This window comes from Chiloscyllium plagiosum, unplaced genomic scaffold (assembly GCF_037043375.1).
Source record: "Chiloscyllium plagiosum isolate Xiang-an unplaced genomic scaffold, Cpla_swu_hap1 HiC_scaffold_8, whole genome shotgun sequence".
NCBI lineage: Eukaryota > Metazoa > Chordata > Chondrichthyes > Orectolobiformes > Hemiscylliidae > Chiloscyllium > Chiloscyllium plagiosum.
Window position 1 is genome coordinate 59,937,658 of NW_028270146.1, and position 19,375 is coordinate 59,957,032.

The 19,375-nt window shown below is 42.9% G+C and overlaps 3 protein-coding genes across 15 annotated transcripts in view; 2 read left to right on the plus strand and 1 right to left on the minus strand.

Moving 5' to 3' along the window:
• LOC122553644 (mitochondrial import receptor subunit TOM20 homolog) overlaps positions 1-390 on the plus strand; it is a 30,017-nt gene extending 29,627 nt beyond the window's left edge. Inside the window, exon 5 of the mRNA XM_043697769.2 lies at positions 71-390. Within this exon, the coding sequence (XP_043553704.1) occupies positions 71-124 (54 nt within the window). The 3' untranslated portion in view covers positions 125-390. The remainder of the gene's footprint in view (positions 1-70) is intronic.
• On the minus strand, positions 139-18,148 carry timm9 (translocase of inner mitochondrial membrane 9 homolog). 4 transcript variants are annotated; one of them, XM_043697771.2, is made up of 5 exons: positions 18,008-18,148; positions 15,179-15,299; positions 2,784-2,858; positions 2,588-2,683; positions 139-576 (listed from the first exon to the last, which is right to left on the minus strand). In XM_043697771.2, exons 3-5 carry the CDS (start codon positions 2,817-2,819, stop codon positions 439-441), a joined length of 270 nt encoding a protein of 89 aa, XP_043553706.1. In that variant the 5' UTR covers positions 2,820-2,858; positions 15,179-15,299; positions 18,008-18,148; the 3' UTR covers positions 139-438. The 4 variants fall into 4 exon arrangements, with proteins under 4 accessions (XP_043553706.1, XP_043553705.1, XP_043553709.1 ...); XM_043697770.2 differs by lacking the exons at positions 15,179-15,299; positions 18,008-18,148 and adding an exon at positions 8,230-8,580; XM_043697774.2 differs by lacking the exons at positions 15,179-15,299; positions 18,008-18,148 and adding an exon at positions 8,008-8,174.
• The window catches only part of kiaa0586 (KIAA0586 ortholog), a 530,738-nt gene continuing 520,129 nt past the window's right edge, over positions 8,767-19,375 (plus strand). For 6 of the 10 annotated variants that reach the window (XR_006312780.2, XM_043697765.2, XM_087989896.1 and 3 more), the window contains exon 1: positions 8,767-9,674. Coding sequence is in view for 7 of the 10 variants with exons in the window: in XM_043697765.2 (XP_043553700.2) it covers positions 9,467-9,674 (208 nt within the window). In the remaining 3 variants the exon portion in view is untranslated. The remainder of the gene's footprint in view (positions 9,675-19,375) is intronic. The other 4 variants (XM_043697759.2, XM_043697760.2, XM_087989901.1 and 1 more) reach the window with 2 other exon arrangements.

Sequence of the window (19,375 nt, forward strand, 5' to 3'; positions counted from 1 at the left end):
ATTTTTTGTTCTGCAATAGAACAAAACATTTGCTTTTTTCTACTAAATAATAAATGTGAATTTCTTTCAGCGTTTTCTTGCAGGTATGACTGCACAGAATTTGGTAGAAGATGACGTTGAATAAAAACTTTACACATCTTCAGCTCCAACAAAGTTTATTCCATCATTGTGAACTTTAAATGCAGTGATTGCTGTAGACTTAAGTTTACAAACAATTGAAAAGGTGTACCATTCACTTTCAAAATAAACCAGAAGTGTTGGTCCATCAGACATAATGAATTCCTGTTTCCATCCACCTCTTCTTGATTCCAAGAATGTTCATTTCGGTTGTATCTTAATAGGCACCAATGTTTTGGACATTAAAAATGTGGTCATTTGTCCACCAGTGCAGCAATGTTTTACGATTCATTTGTGCCCCGTCATTCAGTTGGTCCACTTTTATATTCTAGGTTGGCTAATCAGTCCTGCTTTAGCTGCTAAAGCTTCATTTTGTTGAATATGATATTCCTGAAAGCGCATTGATATTCTTTGGGTCATCTTCAGATATTTCTGCAGACAATGTTCTGAACAGGTCACCTGCATTGAAAATAAAAACTTATACCAAAAGGTACTGCAAACAAAACTAGTAAAGCTCAAAGTTAAGTTTCTTGTAGTTCACACTTAATAGATCATAAAATCTAATATAAAATTTAATTTTTGCATTCCCCCTCCCCTAGATATTTCCCATGTGCATGCAAAAGAGAAGTCTCACCAGTAGACAGCCGTTTGTAGAACAATGCTGCACATATTTGAACATGTCCAGCTGGACATTTCAGATCAGGAAATTTAATGCACTGTTATGCAGATACTTGTTCACAAATGCTATTCAAAATATGTTAAATGCAGGTTTGGATGACAAAAAACAGAAATTTCTCCTAATAGCCTTAAGTCTCTTGTTATTGTTCCTTAAAAGAGACAAGGAATTTCCAAGTTTAGCCGACCCATTTTGTCTTCTGCATTAATTACAGGAGTGGTCCCAAAGGAAAGTACTTCTGCTTTTCCGAATCATTGTGTAGATCATAAGGTGTTTGGTATTTGTTTGGTGCTTTTCCTCACAACAGTATTCCACATTTGGAAATTAAGTGGCTGCAGTGGAAAGTCCAATCAATTGTAATTAAATACAGAAGACATTTATTAATTTAAAATTTAGCTATAAGTCATGAAGGTAAGGTTTGACCAAATAAATCTCAGTATCTAGATATTTGAAATGGCATACTTTATATTTTGCAGCAGTTGGATATGTTATGACTATCAGCAAAATGATAAAACTTACAGAAATTTGAACATTTCCTTTTTACAAAAAATCCTTTTCACGAATACACTTATATATTTAGACTTGTATTCTAGTTAGAATTTCACATTCGTAGTGGACTCTGATTATTTTACTACTGCCCTGTAATACCAGATCACATTGCATAATGAGATGAATGACTTGGAAATGTTGGAAGAAAATTTTGGCGAATATACAAGAAACATTTCCTCCTTGAATAGTACAAATAAACCTATTAATAGCCACTTGATTTTCTATGTATTGGTCCATTCGACTTTCTAGTTTGCATTTTCTTTCTGCTTGAAGGTTTCAAATAAGGAAAAAAAACTCATTTCTTTGAAAGAGCAATAAATTTTGAAGAATGGTTTATGGTGAACAGAAAGAGTGTCATTTCAGCACTGAATATAAAAACATCAGAGGGAGAAAAATCATTAATGGTTTGCTAAGAATCTATCCTCCAGTGGTACAGTGAACTCCTGCCATATGCATATTCAGTTACCCACAAAATAGTGTATAATATTTGCTTATCTAAGTTTTCCAAGAGAAATTAAGAAAACTTAAAAGTCAAAAACTAAGGCAGCTCCTAAATGAGTGTAGAACAAAGATATAGAAGGTGACCATGACTTATTTCATAGATGAGAGTGCAAGCTGTACATGTTTCATCATCTCTGTTACCTCTTGGGCATTTTGAACATTGCTGGAGACCTTTCTAAAAAGGCAAAGTGTGACATTATATTTTAATTATTTTTTCCCCCAGAATCATTTACATTTGTTGAAAACATTGGTCATATTGTTATGATGTTCTGCACATCAACTTTTGGATGGTTGGAACCTGTCTAAATTTACGTCCATTATAAAATATTGGTCAGTTGCAAGGTTTCCAAGAACATAATCCCAAGAATGGTGGGACTTTATTCAGAAGTTTTTAAGAAAGAAGTATTCCTCCTGACTAGCATGTGATGTTTGCATTGAGTACAATACCATATTTGATATACAGCAACTTTATACATCATAGTCAGATTGTTGAAGCATTAAGGCTTTCAAAATGACAACAAGGCATTTCAATTTATTTACCCTAAATGAATGAGTTTAAAAATTAATGGCCTTGCTTCAAAGTCTGAAATGGAGACTATTAGAGAGCATTCATGTATCATTTAAATTATAACTAGGATATGAATGTTCAATTCTTTCACAATAGTGGTTGAATGAATGTTACATTGAGTAATGAATGTGTTGATTTAAAATCAGTACACAGAAAATACAAAGTGTGGAATATACCTCTTCTGTTTTTACATCCCTGGTTGTGAAGTCCTTCACACAGTCCATAAAGCAGTGCTCAGTCAGTTTATTGTATGTACCCAGAAATTCTTTAAACTGTGCAAGAGCAAGAAAAAACGAACATGATATTAAATCCTGTGACCTTAAGTAACATGCTTACTAACTTAATATTAAAGTAACCTTAAAAGAAATTTACCTGTTTTATCTGGTCTGTTTCTGATATTTGTGCCATTACAACTATGCTTTTAGGTCTTGGGAAGATTTATTGTATCTGGCAATAAAGCAATTCAGTAGACATGTTAGAATTGAAATGAAATGTCACATGACTTGTAAAAAAAAAATCTTGATTAGAACTCACCTGAAACACGAGTTCTGACGTTCATTTCATAAAGAGGGATATGGAGGGACGAGCGAAGTTGCAAAAATATTCTGATATCACCTTTGTGAATCTGAATATTTTTGCTAATAGGAGAAACTTAATTTGGGCCCCTTTTGTCTAGAAGGTTGAGAATTAAACATTTATTGATTATTAAAGGTAGTCATGGGGGAGACAAAAATATTTCGACTTGGTGTTGTAACCAAAACCAGGGGTAGAAGTATAATCACTGATAACTTCAAGAAAATAATTTAACAATACTTGTTTTATATACTGCCTTGAGGGTAACAATGTCTCAGGATACTTCATAAAGCAAAATTTGATACTTGTTATTACACAAAGGGTGGTCGGTGTCTGGAACATACTTCCAGGGGAAGTGGAAGAAGCAGATAAACAGCAATATTTAAGAAGCATTTAGATAGACACGAACAGGCAGAGAAGAGGGGATTAGTTTAAAATGGCATCATGGTTGGCATAGAGTGTACTGAAGGACCTGTTTCTGTGCTATACTATTTAATGTTCTGTAACCAAAAAGTTAAACAGGTATGTTTTAAAACCCCTTAAATGAGGAAGAAATTGAGAGGTTTAAGAATGGGGACTCAGAGCATAGCTGTCAATGATGGAACATGCTAAATTAGGGAATGAAATCTTTTATGGGTCTGAATGACCTGCTGAGATCTGTGGCGAGGCCAATCTTGACAAGATAATTTCATTTCTTTAAGTTTCTCGCAAACATCATGGAAAAGAAGTGATTTGATAGGGGTTAATGCTTGTTAAATGGCACAATAAGGGTGCAACTTGCCTCATTAATAATCAGACCCCTTTCATATCACACTTGCCAAAGAAAGCACTTGGCGAATTCAGCTTGCCACTTCCTCTGAATGACCCCAATGTTTGAAAATAGGCATCAACATCTCAAGGCACAATCCATGGGAACTGGCCACACACCTCCCACGTCAACAACCATTACCATCTGAGAGGATGGGAGAATGAACCCTAATGGTACAATCTGATCCATTTACAAGACACTTGTACACTTGACTGCTGCATCTTGAGCTACACCTGCAACAAATAATGTATCGTGCAATGAGGACATTGGACCAGGCTGCATCTTTAAACTCTTTGCTTGCTTGCTTTCATAACATTCATTTTGACCCTACATGGATGCTCATAGCTCCTTACCTTTGTGCAGTTTGCCCCCTCAGCCAGAGCTACTAAACTTATTATTGCCATCTTTCCACATCAGGAAAGCCAGGAAAATAATTGTTAACAGGCCTCTGTCAAGCAAAGGGGGATAACTTTTGTTCAGGAGTTCACAGCAGGGTAAGTTTAAGGCAGCCAATAGTACCAGTCCATGTCTAGTTCACAGCAGTCAGAAGGAATGAGGAGCCAACTGACAGGGAGCTCTCCCCTATTTTGGGCTGTATTCCCTGTGGAGTGTAAGGGGCAAGTATTAATAAATGAAAATGAGGGGCACACCTAATACTGTTGGTGCAGGTGGGAAACTGTCCTGATTATTGAGTAGGCATTGCAAAAGACATGCAGTGTTGATGGTTCGGACAGCTCTCGTCTCTCAGTGCTTGTCTCGACATTTGACGAGGTTTTAAAGATGGTGTAGACGCAACTGATGCTGGGGAGTTCTGGGATATCTACTGAGTGGTGAGTATTCTGTCAATGGGAACATTGTGGTAAAATGCAGCAGAATCAGGGGGCGCAGTGGTAGTCTGGCGCACTGACCTCTACACCGCTGAAGCCAAACGTCCCAACTCGAGGACACCTCTTCCTACTGCCCCCTTGACCATGACCCCACCCCCCATCACCAAACCATCATCTCCCAGACCATACAGAACCTCATCACCTCAGGAGATCTCCCACCCACAGCTTCCAACCTCATAGTCCGGGAACCCCGCACTGCCCGGTTCTACCTCCTTCCCAAGATGCACAAGCCTGACCACCCTGGCCGACCCATTGTCTCAGCATGCTCCTGCCCCACTGAACTCATCTCTATCTACCTTGACACTGTCCTATCCCCCCTTGTCCAAGAACTCCCCAAACGTTTGAGACACCACCCACGCCCTCCAACTCCTCCAAGACTTCCGTTTCCCCGGCCCCCAAAGCCTCATCTTCACCATGGATATCCAATCCCTTTACACCTCCATCCGCCATGACCAGGGCCTCCAAGCCCTCCGTTTTTTCCTCTCCAGACGTCCCCAACAGTATCCTTCCACCAACACTCTCATTCGTTTGGCCGAACTGGTCCTCACCCTTAACAATTTCTCCTTCGAATCCTCCCACTTCCTCCAGACCAAAGGGGTAGCCATGGACACACGTATGGGCCCCAGCTATGCCTGTCACTTTGTTGGCTACGTAGAGCAGTTGATCTTCCGTAATTACGCCGGCATCACTCCCCACCTCTTCCTCCGCAACATTGGCGCCACCTCGTGCTCCCGCGAGGAGGTTGAGCAATTCATCAACTTCACCAACACATTCCACCCTGACCTTAAATTTACCTGGACCATCTCTGACACCTCCCTCCTCTTCCTGGACCTCTCCATCTCCATTAATGACGACCGATTTGACACTGACATTTTTTACAAACCCACTAATTCCCACAGCTACCTGGATTACACCTCTTTCCACCCTACCTCTTGCAAAAATGCCATCCCGTATTCCCAATTCCTCTGCCTCCGCCGGATCTGCTCCCAGGAGGACCAGTTCCACCACAGAACACACCAGATGGCCTCCTCCTTTAGAGACCGCAATTTCCCTTCCCACGTGATTAAAGATGCCCTCCAACGCATCTCGTCTACATCCCGCACCTCTGCCCTCAGACCCCACCCCTCCAACCGTAACAAGGACAGAACGCTCCTGGTGCTCACCTTCCACCCTACCAACCTTTGCATAAACCAAATCATCCGCCGACATTTCCGCCACCTCCAAACAGACCCCACCACCAGGTATATATTTCCCTCCCCACCCCTTTCCGCCTTCCGCAAAGACCGTTCCCTCCGTGACTACCTGGTCAGGTCCACGCCCCCCTACAACCCACCCTCCCATCCTGGCACTTTCCCCTGCCACCGCAGGAACTGTAAAACCTGCGCTCACACCTCCTCCCTCACCTCTATCCAAGGCCCTAAAGGAGCCTTCCACATCCATCAAAAGTTTTACTTGCACATCCACTAATGTCATTTATTGTATCCGTTGCTCCCGATGTGGTCTCCTCTACATGGGGGAGACTGGGCGTCTCCTAGCAGAGCGCTTTAGGGAACATCTCCGGGACACCCGCACCAATCAACCATACCGCCCCGAGGCCCAACATTTCAACTCCCCCTCCCACTCTGCCGAGGACATGGAGGTCCTGGGCCTCCTTCACCGCCGCTCCCTCACCACCAGACGCCTGGAGGAAGAACGCCTCATCTTCCGCCTCGGAACACTTCAACCCCAGGGCATCAATGTGGACTTCAACAGTTTCCTCATTTCCCCTTCCCCCACCTCACCCTAGTTCTAAACTTCCAGCTCAGCACTGTCCCGATGACTTGTCCTACCTGCCTATCTCCTTTTCCACCTATCCACTCCACCCTCTCCTCCCTGACCAATCACCTTCATCCCCTCCCCCACTACAATGCATTGTACTCTATGCTACTTTCTCCCCACCCTCCTCCAGCTTATCTCTCCACGCTTCAGGCTCACTGCCTTTATTTCTGATGAAGGGCTTTTGCCCGAAACGTTGATTTCGAAGCTCCTTGGATGCTGCCTGAACTGTTGTGCTCTTCCAGCACCACTAATCCAGAAATTGAGAAATATGCCAAGGGGGCTGTAGGAAAGTTTAAGATATACCAAAATAACTTTTTGGCCTCGTGATGACAGAAGCTCTGCAAAACCTGATGCAGATTAGATTAGATTCCCTCCAGTGTAGGAATAGGCCCTTTGGCCCAACCAGTCCACACCGACCCTCCAAAGAGTAATCCACCCAGACCCATTTCCCTCTAACTAATGCACCTACCACTATGGGCAATTTAGCATGGCCAATTCACCTGACCTGCACACGTTTGGACTGTGGGAGAAAACCGGATCACCCGGAGGAAATCTACGCAGACACAGGGAGAATGTGCAAACTCCACACAGACAGTCGCCCGAGGCTGGAATCAAACCTGGGACCCTGGTGCTGAGGCAGCAGTGCTAACCACTGAGTCACCGTGCTGCCCCAGATTGTAGGGTAGAGCTTCCTGTCATTTGACTCCTCATTCGTTTTGACTGCAAGTCAGACTGTGCTGCTAAAAGGCACGGTTGAGCGCACAGATTTCGAAGAACCTAAAATTAGAAGTACACCGCTATCTTGGATGGTTTGAGGGCCGAATTACTGACAGATTGACTTGTGGATTTGGGTTAGATTATTGGGAATAGAGTTTTGGAATGACCGTAAGTTTATAAAGGGTAGAATGTGGGGTCCAGGAATATATTGAAATAGTCAAGTTTAGAACTAACAAAGACATGGATAAAGATTTCAGCAGCAGATAGACAGACGACTGAGGTGACCATGAATTGGAAATAAGTCTGTCTTTGCAATGGCGCGGATATAACACTGAAGCACATCGTGGGATCAAGTACAACACCCAAATTGAGAACAAGCTGATTCAACCTCTGTTGCATTGGAAATGGATGAAGTTATCTGTTATGGACCAGGGACAATGGTTTTGGTCTTCTATTTAAATGGACGCTTTTTAATCATCCGATGCTGGATCTCAGAAAAGCAATCTGATAATTTAGTAGCAGTGGAGGAACCAAAAAGAGATAGTGGTAACAGAACTGGATGTAATACAACAAATCCTTGTTATCTATGGATGAGTGAGTTTAATTTGAAAGCAACCTTATGCTTTCAGACGATGTTGGCAAAGGGCAGCATGTTGTTGAAAGATTAACGACGGGGGCAAAGGCAGATTCCGGGGTACATTAATGATCATGGTGTAGAAATGGAAAGAAACGCCATTGCATGTTTATATTTCTGGCTATCATCAGAAACGAGAATGAGATAACCGGTGCTCACAAATTCCCCATATCGAGGGAAAGAACGTGGGAGCATGGACTCTCTCCTCTGGCAATAGCCCCTCGCCTCCTCCATGGCATTGGGAAGGTCACTGCGGTCAGTGGAGCTACATCAAGCTTTTCCTGCTGCAGTGGGTTTTGAGTGATGGTCGCAGCCAAGTTGGTATCAGTTTGGTCCTGGGACCCCTCTGTCCAATTAACCATCCCTGGCGCCACGACTTACCGGAGCCGTCTTCCCGCCGTAAATCCACACTCCTGAGTCGCACATTCACCAGTGTCATCAACCCAAAATAAAAACTCAGCTCTGTGCAGTTCACTGGCCGCTGATTAGAGAACTTTAAGAAACGCACTTCAGATTGAACGGATTTATTTTTTTAAAAGGAAGGAAGGCTAAATAACCGGCGAATGTCGGAAAGCGTGTGGTCGGAATCGCAGACTAGTTTTACTCTCTTTGGGGGCGGGGCGTTGGGATGAATCGTGGGGGGACCCGGATGAGGCTCCAGCCGTTTTTTTTTAAAAACCAAGTTTGGGCACAAGCAGAAATAACGGCTGTGGGCAGAGACGCCAGGAATATCCTTCTCCAGATTAAACAATAAACAATATCCGTGCAGGTGCCCCCTTGCCCTCCGAAAACACAATCCTACCCACTCTTAAAACAACTCCCTACAGGAGCACCAGCAGTTTTCCCTCTCTCCCCACCCCCTCCAAATCCCAGGCAGGATCTGCAGTAGCACCCACTCCACACAATCAAAATCCAGGTCCCCCAACTCAAACTAAGGCCCAGACAGAAACCCCAGGGATACCTCCCACCCTCCCCAAAACGACCCGGACAAGAGCCTGAGGACTATCTCAGATCCAGTCACCACCCTTCGCCCCCCTCAATAAAAAGGATCCGCAGGAACGACCCCTCATCCCCGCAAAACACCAACACCGGAAAGGAGCAGCGAACCATCCCCACCCAAATACAAATCCCAGAAAGCCATCCAGGGCCTCCCCACCCTACAGCGAAAAAAAAAACCCGGACAGGAGTCGCAGTAACACGTCTCTCTCCAAAAACCCAGATAGCGTTCGAATTTAAATCACCCCTCCTCCAAAAAAAAGGACGGTACCGTTGCTACACTCACTCCTCTAAACCCAAACAGACCCCAACTCGGGAGGAACGATTCCACTTTAGTGTTAGAGACGCAGTCCAGCCGCCTTTCTTGGGGCAAGCTCTCGGTTCGCACTAGTTACATGTTTATCTAAACTTTTATTTAAACTGGCGGCGAGATACAGGTGACTGTCGATGTCATCGAGTTTACTATTTTGAAACTCCAGCCGAGTGGTGGTTTGTGGAGCGGGAAGCAGCAGATGTCTGGCGGGATTGCGCCCGGGCCCCGAGCTGTGTGATATCTCTTTAATCGCCATTAATCGCCAGATGAATTTCATCTCCGGCAGCAAGTGAAATTGGCGGGAGTAAAATGGAGGTACCGGTGAATATAGCTGCAGGCGGCCGTGCCTGGGAGCCTGGGACTGCCAACAGAATCAGAATTTCGGTGCAAAAGTTGCATGAAGTTACTCCCCCCTCCGGTGCGGAAGAACCAGTTTACATTCCACCCGCTCTGCCAGTGAATAAACCACGGGGCCACAGTAAAACATTCGCTGCAAGTGTGTCAGGAGGAGCATCAGGTTAATATTCAATGTTCTCGTGTGTTGAGTTTACTTTATTTTGGTAAAATGTTGTGTTCGTTTTGTGTAAATCCCGTTGCTGGGTATTGATATTTACCAACACGTAGGTGAAGCACGCATTTCAAGTAAGTAAAATAAAGAACCGCAGACGCTGGAAATCTGAAACCGAAACAGAAATTGCTGGAAAAACTCAGCAGGTCTGGCAGCATCTATGCAGCGATAGAGTTAATGTTTCGAGTCCAAGGACCTGCTGAGTTTCTCCAGCAAATTGTTTTTATTGTTTTATTTGAAAAAAAAAGTTGCACGCAACTATTTAAAGATGATCTTTGGATCGCGGCAATGTTATATTAATACGTTTATAATTACGACAAAATCCGTGATGGAATCACTGCTCATAGTTTCTTCAAATTTTTGGGTGATAACTAATTGCTTTAAATATATACCCTCCTCCAGACTTCAGTTCTATGATTCAAGCGGAAACATTCAATATACTTGAAGGAAATTAGAACAGACTTTAATATCCAGGGTAGTGAAAATGTTGAACTTGCTGCCATTGGAAATGGTCGAAGTGAATAACACACGTGCATTTAAGAGAAGCTAGACAAGCATCTTTGAGTCATGTTGATAGAATTCATACTGAAAGACAAATGAAGCCTGGGTGCTGACATAAGTTGGTTGGCTGAATAACTTTTTTGGTTGTTATATGAATGTCCTACGTAATAAATCTTACAAAATAATGTTGCAACATTTTTCCCCTTCAGTCTTGAAGGTATGCAACATGCCATATGCTGGAGCTGTGACTGTGATATTTTTGAGTGTGTGGAAACAGCAACAATTGTATTCATGTAGTTTCTGAAATATATGGAAAAATGAGACTGATTCAGGATAGTCAACATGGCTTTGTGCGTGGGAAATTATGTCTCACAAACTTGATTGAGGTTTTTGAAGAAGTAACAAAGAAGATTGATGAGGGCAGAGCAGTAGATGTGATCTATATGGACTTCAGTAAGACGTTCGACAAGATTCCCCATGGGAGACTGATTAGCAAGATTAGATCTCATGGAATACAGGGAGAACTAGCCATTTGGATACAGAACTGGCTCAAAGGTAGAAGACAGAGGGTGGTGGTGGAGGGTTGTTTTTCAGACTGGAGGCCTGTGACCAGTGGAGTGCCACAAGGATCGGGGCTGGGCCCTCTACTTTTTGTCATTTACATAAATGATTTGGATGCGAGCATAGGAGGTACAGTTAGTAAGTTTGCAGATGACACCAAAATTGGAGGTGTAATGGACAGCAAAGAGGGTGACCTCAGATTACAACAGGATCTGGACCAGATGGGCCAATGGGCTGAGAAGTGGCAGATGGAGTTTAATTCAGATAAATGCGAGATGCTGCATTTTGGGAAAGCAAATCTTAGCAGGACTTGTACACTTAATGGTAAGGTCCAATGGAGTGTTGCTGAACAAAGAGACCTTGGAGTGCAGGTTCATAGCTCCTTGAAAGTGGAGTCGCAGGTAGATAGGATAGTGAAGAAGGCGTTTGGTATGCTTTCCTTTATTGGTCAGAGTATTGAGTACAGGAGTTGGGAGGTCATGTTGTGGCTGTGCAGGAAATTGGTTAGGCCACTCTTGGAATATTGCGTGCAATTCTGGTCTCCTTCCTATCGGAAAGATGTTGTGAAGCATGAAAGGGTTCAGAAAAGATTTATAAGAATGTTGCCAGGGTTGGAGGATCTGAGCTATAGTGAGAGGCTGAACAGGCTGGGGCTGTTTTCCCTGGAGTGTCGGAGGCTGAGGGGTGACCTTATAGAGGTTTACAAAATTGAGGGGCATGGATAGGATAAATAGGCAAAGTCTTTTCCCTGGGGTCGGGGAGTCCAGAACTAGAGGGCATAGGTTTAGGGTGAGAGGGGAAAGATCTAAAAGAGACCCAAGGGGCAACGTTTTCACGCAGAGGGTGGTACGTGTATGGAATCAGCTGCCAGAGGAAATGGTGGAGGCTGGTACAATTGCAACATTTAAAAGGCATTTGGATGGGTATATGAATAGGAAGGGTTTGGAGGGATATGGGCCGGGTGCTGGCAGGTGGGACGAGATTGGGTTGGGATATCTGGTCGGCATGGACGGGTTGGACCGAAGGGTTTGTTTTCATGCTGTACATCTCTATGACTGTGACTTTATGATAAATTGCTTTGTAGGATTGGGTTGTCGAGGGGACTTGAAAATGTGAATTTTATAATTGAATTGCTCTTTTTCTGTGAGCACAGGTGACGACGATAAACAGATCTTGGTATAAGAATGGGTGCAGGCAGCAGTGTGTATTGATTACCTCAAGTTTGTGGAGTGTAGAATGTAGAAAATTGGTCAAAACCTGTTGTATAAGCAAGTCGGGCGAGAGTAATTCTTTGATTTGATGCAAATGTATCAAACAGCTATTCCTTTGGCTGTTTGCATGAGTGTAAAATGAAACCGAATTCCGGATGCTGAAGATTTGTAAATCTGAAGCAGTCCATGTTCACTTGCAACAAGATCTGTGTAAGATCCAAGCTTGGGATGAAAACTGGCAAGTAATATTAGCGCTAAGCAATAACGATCTCTGATAAAAGACAATCCAGCCAGTTCCCCTTGACATTCAATGGTGTTACTGTTATGGACCAGACCAAATCCCCTCAAAATATATTAAGAAGATAGTCTTTTTATGTTTTTCGGACTTTAACAGTAAATGTAAGGCATTGTGTTCCAGATGTAATTTGATTGGTCAAACTAAATCAACTTTAAGTAAAACACAATTCATTTTTACACTGCAGTTAAAATACAGATGAAATAAAAATAAAAGAATTGGCTTACCTGTAACTCTATTGAAATACTGAAAAAAATATATTAACTATGACTTATTAATTGTTCCAATACAGTAGCATCCCATAAACAAACCCTTGGCAAAGGAAAATTAAGTAAAATGGTGTTGTCTCGCATTCAATTCTAGCAGCAGGAAGAGGGATTAGAGCTTTAACATGTAGCTTCAAGACCCCAGCATATACTAAAAGCTAAAACTAAAAATCCTGGTTCTGTGGGAGCTTGACTTCAACCATTCAGGCTGCTTGTATCGTTCCAACTTGGAAAAAAAAAACTCAAGGCTTTACAAACTCTTTACAGGCTTTGAGCAGACTATTGTATACCTCTGTCCCAACCTTTCTTCATTTCAGAAAAAAATGGATAAAATACAACTCTTAAATTCATAGCATCATCACACTATCGTCACTGAATTCCTTGCCACCAAATCCTGGGGATTACCATACATCAGAAATGCAACAGGACTTGCCAAATAAATCAGTTGCTACAAGAGCAGGTCAGGGGCTAGGAGTACTACGGTGAGCAACTCCACTCCTGACTCCTCAGAGCCTATCCACCATCTGGCAGGTGGTCTTGTCCAGGAGTGACGGTCTTAGCCCAGGACGGCGGAGACTTCTAGCCCAGTATTCCTGTGACCCAGTTTGGCAGTCTTGTTCTGGCTATGTCATCAAGGTATTCAAGTGTTCCCTAATCAGTTTTCCTCAAGTCTAGGAGCCATTGACTGAACTATGATGAACTTTGTCTTAGTTTTACTTTTTTTATTATGTATGACTTTTGTTATTTTTGTCGATGCTGTGGTGAGGCGACTTAAAAAACTTTTCATTGTATTTTTCATGTAAAAGTACATATGACAATAAATTTCATTCTATTTTATTCCTTGCCATTCCTTTTAGGAAGGGAGTTCCAGGATTTTGATTTGGTGACACAGAAAAAATTGTGATATGTTTCCAAGTCAGGATGGTGAGTGGCTTGGAGGGGGAAATTGCAGGTGGTCCATCCTTCTAAATGGTAGTGTTCATGGGTTTGCAAAGCACTATCTAAGCAACTTTGGAGAATTTCTGCAAGGCATCTTGTAGGTAGTATATACTGCTGCTACTGAGCATTGGTACTGGTGAGAATGAATGGCATCACATCCAGAAACAATCAAGTGGGCTGCTTTCTCTTATGTGCCTGTGGTGTTCACAAAAGCAGACCGCACGATCCATAACACCACTGGCACATAGTGAAGTAACTACACAGAGGCAGGTATCATGTCACCAAGTCACTCTTTATTTACATGTGCACTGTACATGGGCTCTGACCAGCCAGTCTCAAGACTGAGGAGATCTTCTGAATCTCCTGCTTATTTTTGTTAGCCAGGGCTCCCTGATTTGGCCCAGTTCAACAACTCCATTCAAGGATTTCATAGTCTTTGAGATCCACTTGGTCCAGGTTCCAGTCACTACAAGTGGGATTATATTTTGCTTGGTTTCTGATGACCCTGATGCATGCAAATGTCTTCCAGTAGGCTCTCAGGAATATTCATTCAATAAACTGAGATTCTATTCTCTTAGCTGTCAGGAAGTTGATAATTAGAGGACAACCAGGGAAAAATCAAACCTCTGTATTGTAGCTTTCACAGGCACAATCCTTCTTACTCAAATACAGTCCAAAAACCAGTTCAAACCCTGGTCCCTCTTTGTTGGACTGGTTGTCTCTCTGAGGTCCCAGTTAACATTCAACATCAGTCATCTGTTTAAGCATATTGCCTTTCTGGATTCAGAGCATCTATAGAATATGTTTAAAAAAGATACAGCCTGCAATTAACTTTCAGGCCTGGCATCATGAACAAATAATTGTTTGTTTGTTCTCCTTTTTTGTCAAACACACTGCTGCTCGCAGTTCAAAGGTCGATTTTGGCTCTCAGCTGAAAGTTCACAGCTCTGAATCAAAATTAATTAAAAAAAACTTCATGAAGGTCTCAACATTCTCATGTAGCCATAATGCTCATCCAGTTCATTTTCTGGTTAATGATAGCCCCAATATGTTGATACGGAGGAGATTCAGTGGTGATAATGCCATTGAATGTAAAGGGGCAATGTTTAGATTCGGTCTTGTTGAAGGTCGTCATTGTCTGACATTTGTATGGTGTGAATGTTATTTGCCGAGTTGACAGCTCAAACCTGAATATTGACCAGGTCTTGCTGCATTTGGACAAGGACTGCTTCGATACCTTCAGATGGAGGAAGGATCATTGAAGCAGCTGAAGGTGATTATATGTAGGATACTGCCCTGAAGTACCTTTGGAACTGAGATTACTGAGTTTCAGCAACCAGAACCGTCTTGTTCTGTGCCAAGTCTAACATTACATGTGATTCTGCAATTGGACAGTGTTTGCTACATAATCCCGTTAACAGAATTAAGCTGCCAACCAGTTTAGTTTCTTTAATTTGGCCCATGGTGGGGTGCATTTGTTTGTACTGGAAGCTAGAGATATTAATGCATAAGGCATTGCTTTTGCAAACAAAAATAACATTTAAGTGCACCTTCTGTGTTCTAACACACGATATGTGACATCTGTTTGCTGGTTACTTTCGCAGAGTAGTGTCCTGAATGATGTGAGTGAACCTGTCTGGTTTAAAATTAAAACAAACCTGTCTTTTAACTGTCAGTTACCTTTAATTGATGCTTGGCAATACTTCTTCGAATCAGAGCTCACTTGCCAACCATGTAGCAGTCTCCTCGAGCAGTATAAATGTTGGATTTCCACTTGAAATGGTACTTCATATGAATTGTCCTATTGGGTGGAGGATAAAAAGCTTTGATGAATTGTTACTATAACAGATTAGTAACTTTTTGAATTGCGACAATGTTAGTCTGAGATATAGATGTATGACAAAAGCAGACGCTTAAAGCACTCAGTTAAGCACACGCTTAACTGGTAGAAGAACTTGCAACTGGAATTGTCAAAAGTTCAAGTCCTAATTGCCAAAGTTATTTAGAAATTAGCTACACTTCCTAAATTATAATGTTTATTTGTTAGTAAATTTTGTGATTAATTTTTTTGTTTGTTCATGGGCTATGGGCATCACTGACTAGGCCAGCATTCATTGCACTTCTTTAATTTTGCTTGAGAACATGGTGGTGATGTATTGCAAACAAAGTTGCTGTTCAGCAGTGAGTTCTAGGATTTTGACTTAGTGTTAGGATATCAATGGGATACAGTTCCAAGTCAGAATGGTCTATGCCTGAGAGGAAAACTTTCAGCTGGTAATTCTCTGAAGCATCTGTTGCCTTGGTGGTAGAGGTTGCAAGTTTGGATGTAGCTGTGGAAGCAGCCTCAGTGAATTGCAGCATCGAATCTTGCAGAGAGTGCAGACTGCTGACTCTGTGGTGGTGGTGTTGGAGGAAGTAAATGTTTAAAGTGGTGAATGGGGTATTAGTTGACCATTGAACTGTTTTTTCCTAAGGTCCTTCTACCCAGTGAGCACCACAAAGATTAATTCGTGCCTTGCACCGGTTATGACATTATCCCACCACCACCGAGTCCGAGGGATCTTCTCACTCTTATCATGGAGTCATACAGATGTACAGCACGGAAATGGGCCCTACGGTCCAACTCATCTATACTGACCACATTTCCCAACCCAATCTAGTCCTGCCTGCCAGCACCCGGCCCATATCCCTCCAAACCCTTCCTATTCAAAAACCAACCTTTTAAATGTTGCAATTGTACCAGCCTTCACCACTTCCTCTGGCAGCTCATTCCATACATGTACCTTCTGCATGAACAAGTTGCCCCATAGGTCTCTTTTATATCTTTCACCTCTCACCCTAAACCTATGCCCACTGGTTCTGGACTCTCCCACCCCAGAGAAAAGGCTTTGTCTATTTATCCTATCTATGCCCCCTCATAATTTTGTAAACCTCTATAAGGTCACCCCTCAGCCTCCAAAGCTCTAAGAAAACAGCCCGAGCCTATTCAACCTCTCCCTATAGCTCAAATGCTCCAACCCTGGCAACATCCTTGTAAATCTTTTCTGAACCCTTTCAAGTTTCACAACATCTTTCCAATAGGAAGAATATTCCAACAGTGGCCTAATCAATGTCCTGTACAGCCGCAACATGACCTCCCAACTCCTGTACTCAATACTCTGACCAATAAAGGAAAGCATACCAAATGCCGCCTTCACTATCCTATCTACCTGCAACTCCACTTTCAAGGAGCTATGAACCTGCACTCGAAGGTTCTTGTTCACTCCTTGTTCAGCAACACTCCCGAGGACCTTACCATTAAGTGTGCAAGTCCTGCTAAGATTTGCTTTCCCAAAATGCAGCACTTCACATTTATCTAAGTTAAACTCCATCTGCCACTCCTCAGCCCATTGGCCCAACTGATCAAGATCCCATTGTAATCTGAGATAACATTCTTTGCTAGAGATCAGAGTGGTGCTGGAAAAGCACAGCAGGTCAGGCAGCATCCATGGAGCAGGAAAATCAATGTTTCGGGCAAAAGCCCTTCATTAGGAACGTCGAATTTCCTTCTCAGATGCTGCCTGACCCTGCTGTGCTTTTTCCAGCACCACTCTGATCTCTACACTGGTTTCCAACATCTGCAGTCCTCACTTTTGCCCAGTTGATTTTAACCTTCTTTGCTGTCCACTACACCTCCAATTTTGGTGTCATCTGCAAACTTACTAATTCTATCATATATATGAATGATGAAAAGTAGTGGACCCAGCACTGATCCTTGTGGCACTCCACTGGTCACAGGCCTCCAGTCTCAAAAACAACCCTCCACCACCACCCTCTGTCTTCCAACTTTGAGCCAAATGGCGGGTTCTCCCTGTATTACTACTCCTCGGATGCTGCCTGAACTGCTGTGCTCTTTCAGCACCACTAATCCAGAATGCCGTGAAATCTAACCAGTCTCCTTGTCGAACGCCTACTGAAGTCCATATAGATCACATCTACCGCCCTGCCATCATCAATCCTCTTTGTTACTTCTTCAAAAAACTCAATCAAGTCTGTGAGACATGATTTCCCATGCACAAAGCCATGTTGACTATCCGTAATCAGTCCTTGCCTTTCCAAATACATGTACATCCTGTCCCTCCGGATTTCCTCCAACAACATGCCCTCTTGTAATGAGGTCTCTCGGTAAAGGAAGCACGTCACAGTGAGTTCGGCTATATTGAGTGTTAAGAGAGTAAGGCAAGGCAGGATGGTCTTTAGAGCTAGGAGTGGGTAGGTAATACTGAGTTCATGACGTAGATTGACACATGGAAGTAAGATGTTGTTGCCATAACAGAAACATGGTTCAGGGAAGCGCTGGATTGGCAACTCAACATTCCAGGGTATTGGATCTTTAAGCGAGATAGAGGAGGCTGTTAAAAGGGTGTGGTGTAGCACAATAGTTAGCTCTGGCATAATGTGCTTTCCAGAGTGCGATTCAGCTATTACATGGCTGAAGAATTAGGGAACGATATTTTTGAGAACGCTTACCTCCGTAGCAATACTGCGATTTCAGCCGGGCTCGGTTTGTGTGCTTTGTTTTGCGCATGCACCGATGTCCACGCCAGAGTCTTTGTGCATGTGCCGATGTCCATGCTGTTCCGTACATGCGCTGGTGTCTGCACCGTTCCACGCATGCTCGACTTTGGTGCCGGTCTACATCTGTGCTGATGACCGCACCAAAGTGTCCACATCGTTCGGCGCATGTATGATGTCACACCGGTTTTTGTGCATACCGCGCAAGCGCCAATGACGGCTGTTGACAGAGCAGCTTTATGTGAGAGATACTGTATAGAGAGCAGTTTTCTCGGAGGTTTTAAATTTACTCTGTTAAATTTACATTTTTTAAAATAAATATGATTTCAACCTTCATTCAGGCTGTGCTATACTTTGTGGTAGACTTTTAGGTGATTTTTGAGCGATCGTGAGTGATTTTTTTTGCTGGTCTGCCCCAACCCCATTTTTCCCGTCGGTCCCATTATTTATATTGAGTGAGGTTTCGCTGGAGTGCAACTACTACATTTTCGGAGAACTACCTGTATTAATTAAGGAGTTAATTACTTCTTTATGTAAGTTGGCGCGAGCGAACCTCAACCTGAGCTACAAATCTTCTCAAAACTTGCTAGAGTTAATTACTGCAATAAAGAAAGATGATATCTTCTAATGGTCCTCAAACAAGGCTTTGTGGGTCAAACTTAGGAATGTTAAGGTCGAGAGAAGTTCCTTTATAGGGAATGTATTATATGCCCCCAAAGACTCTGCAGGAAATAGGAGCAAATTAGTAGACAGCCGACAGAGGTGGGTAAGCGTGATAATCAGGCAATTATAATCGGAAATTTAAACTTTCCCAACATACATTGGGATAGTCATAAGGGTTTAGAGGAGCAGATTTCTTGAAGTCTATCGTGTGGATATTTTTTTCCATATGTACAAAGTCCAACAAGGGAGAATAGTTCTAGAGAAAGAAGCCAGGCAAATGTTTGATGTGACAGTGGGGGAACATTTAGATGATCGTGACCACAATATGGTATGGTTCAAATTTGTTCAGAGAATCCCTACAGTGTGGAAGCAGGCCATTTGGCCCATCAAGTCCATACCGATGCTCCAAAGAGCATCCCACCCGGACCCATTCCACGACACTATCCCTGTAACCCTGCATTTCCCATGGCTAACCCACCAGCCTGCATCTCCCTGGCCTCTGTGGGCAATTTAGCATTGCCAACCCACCAAACCTGCACTTCTTTGGACTTTGGGAGGAAACCCATGCAGACATAGGGAAAATGTGTGAACTTCTAACAGACAGTCTCTTGATGGTGGAATTGAACCTGAGTCTGTGGCACTGTGAGGCAGCTGTGCTAA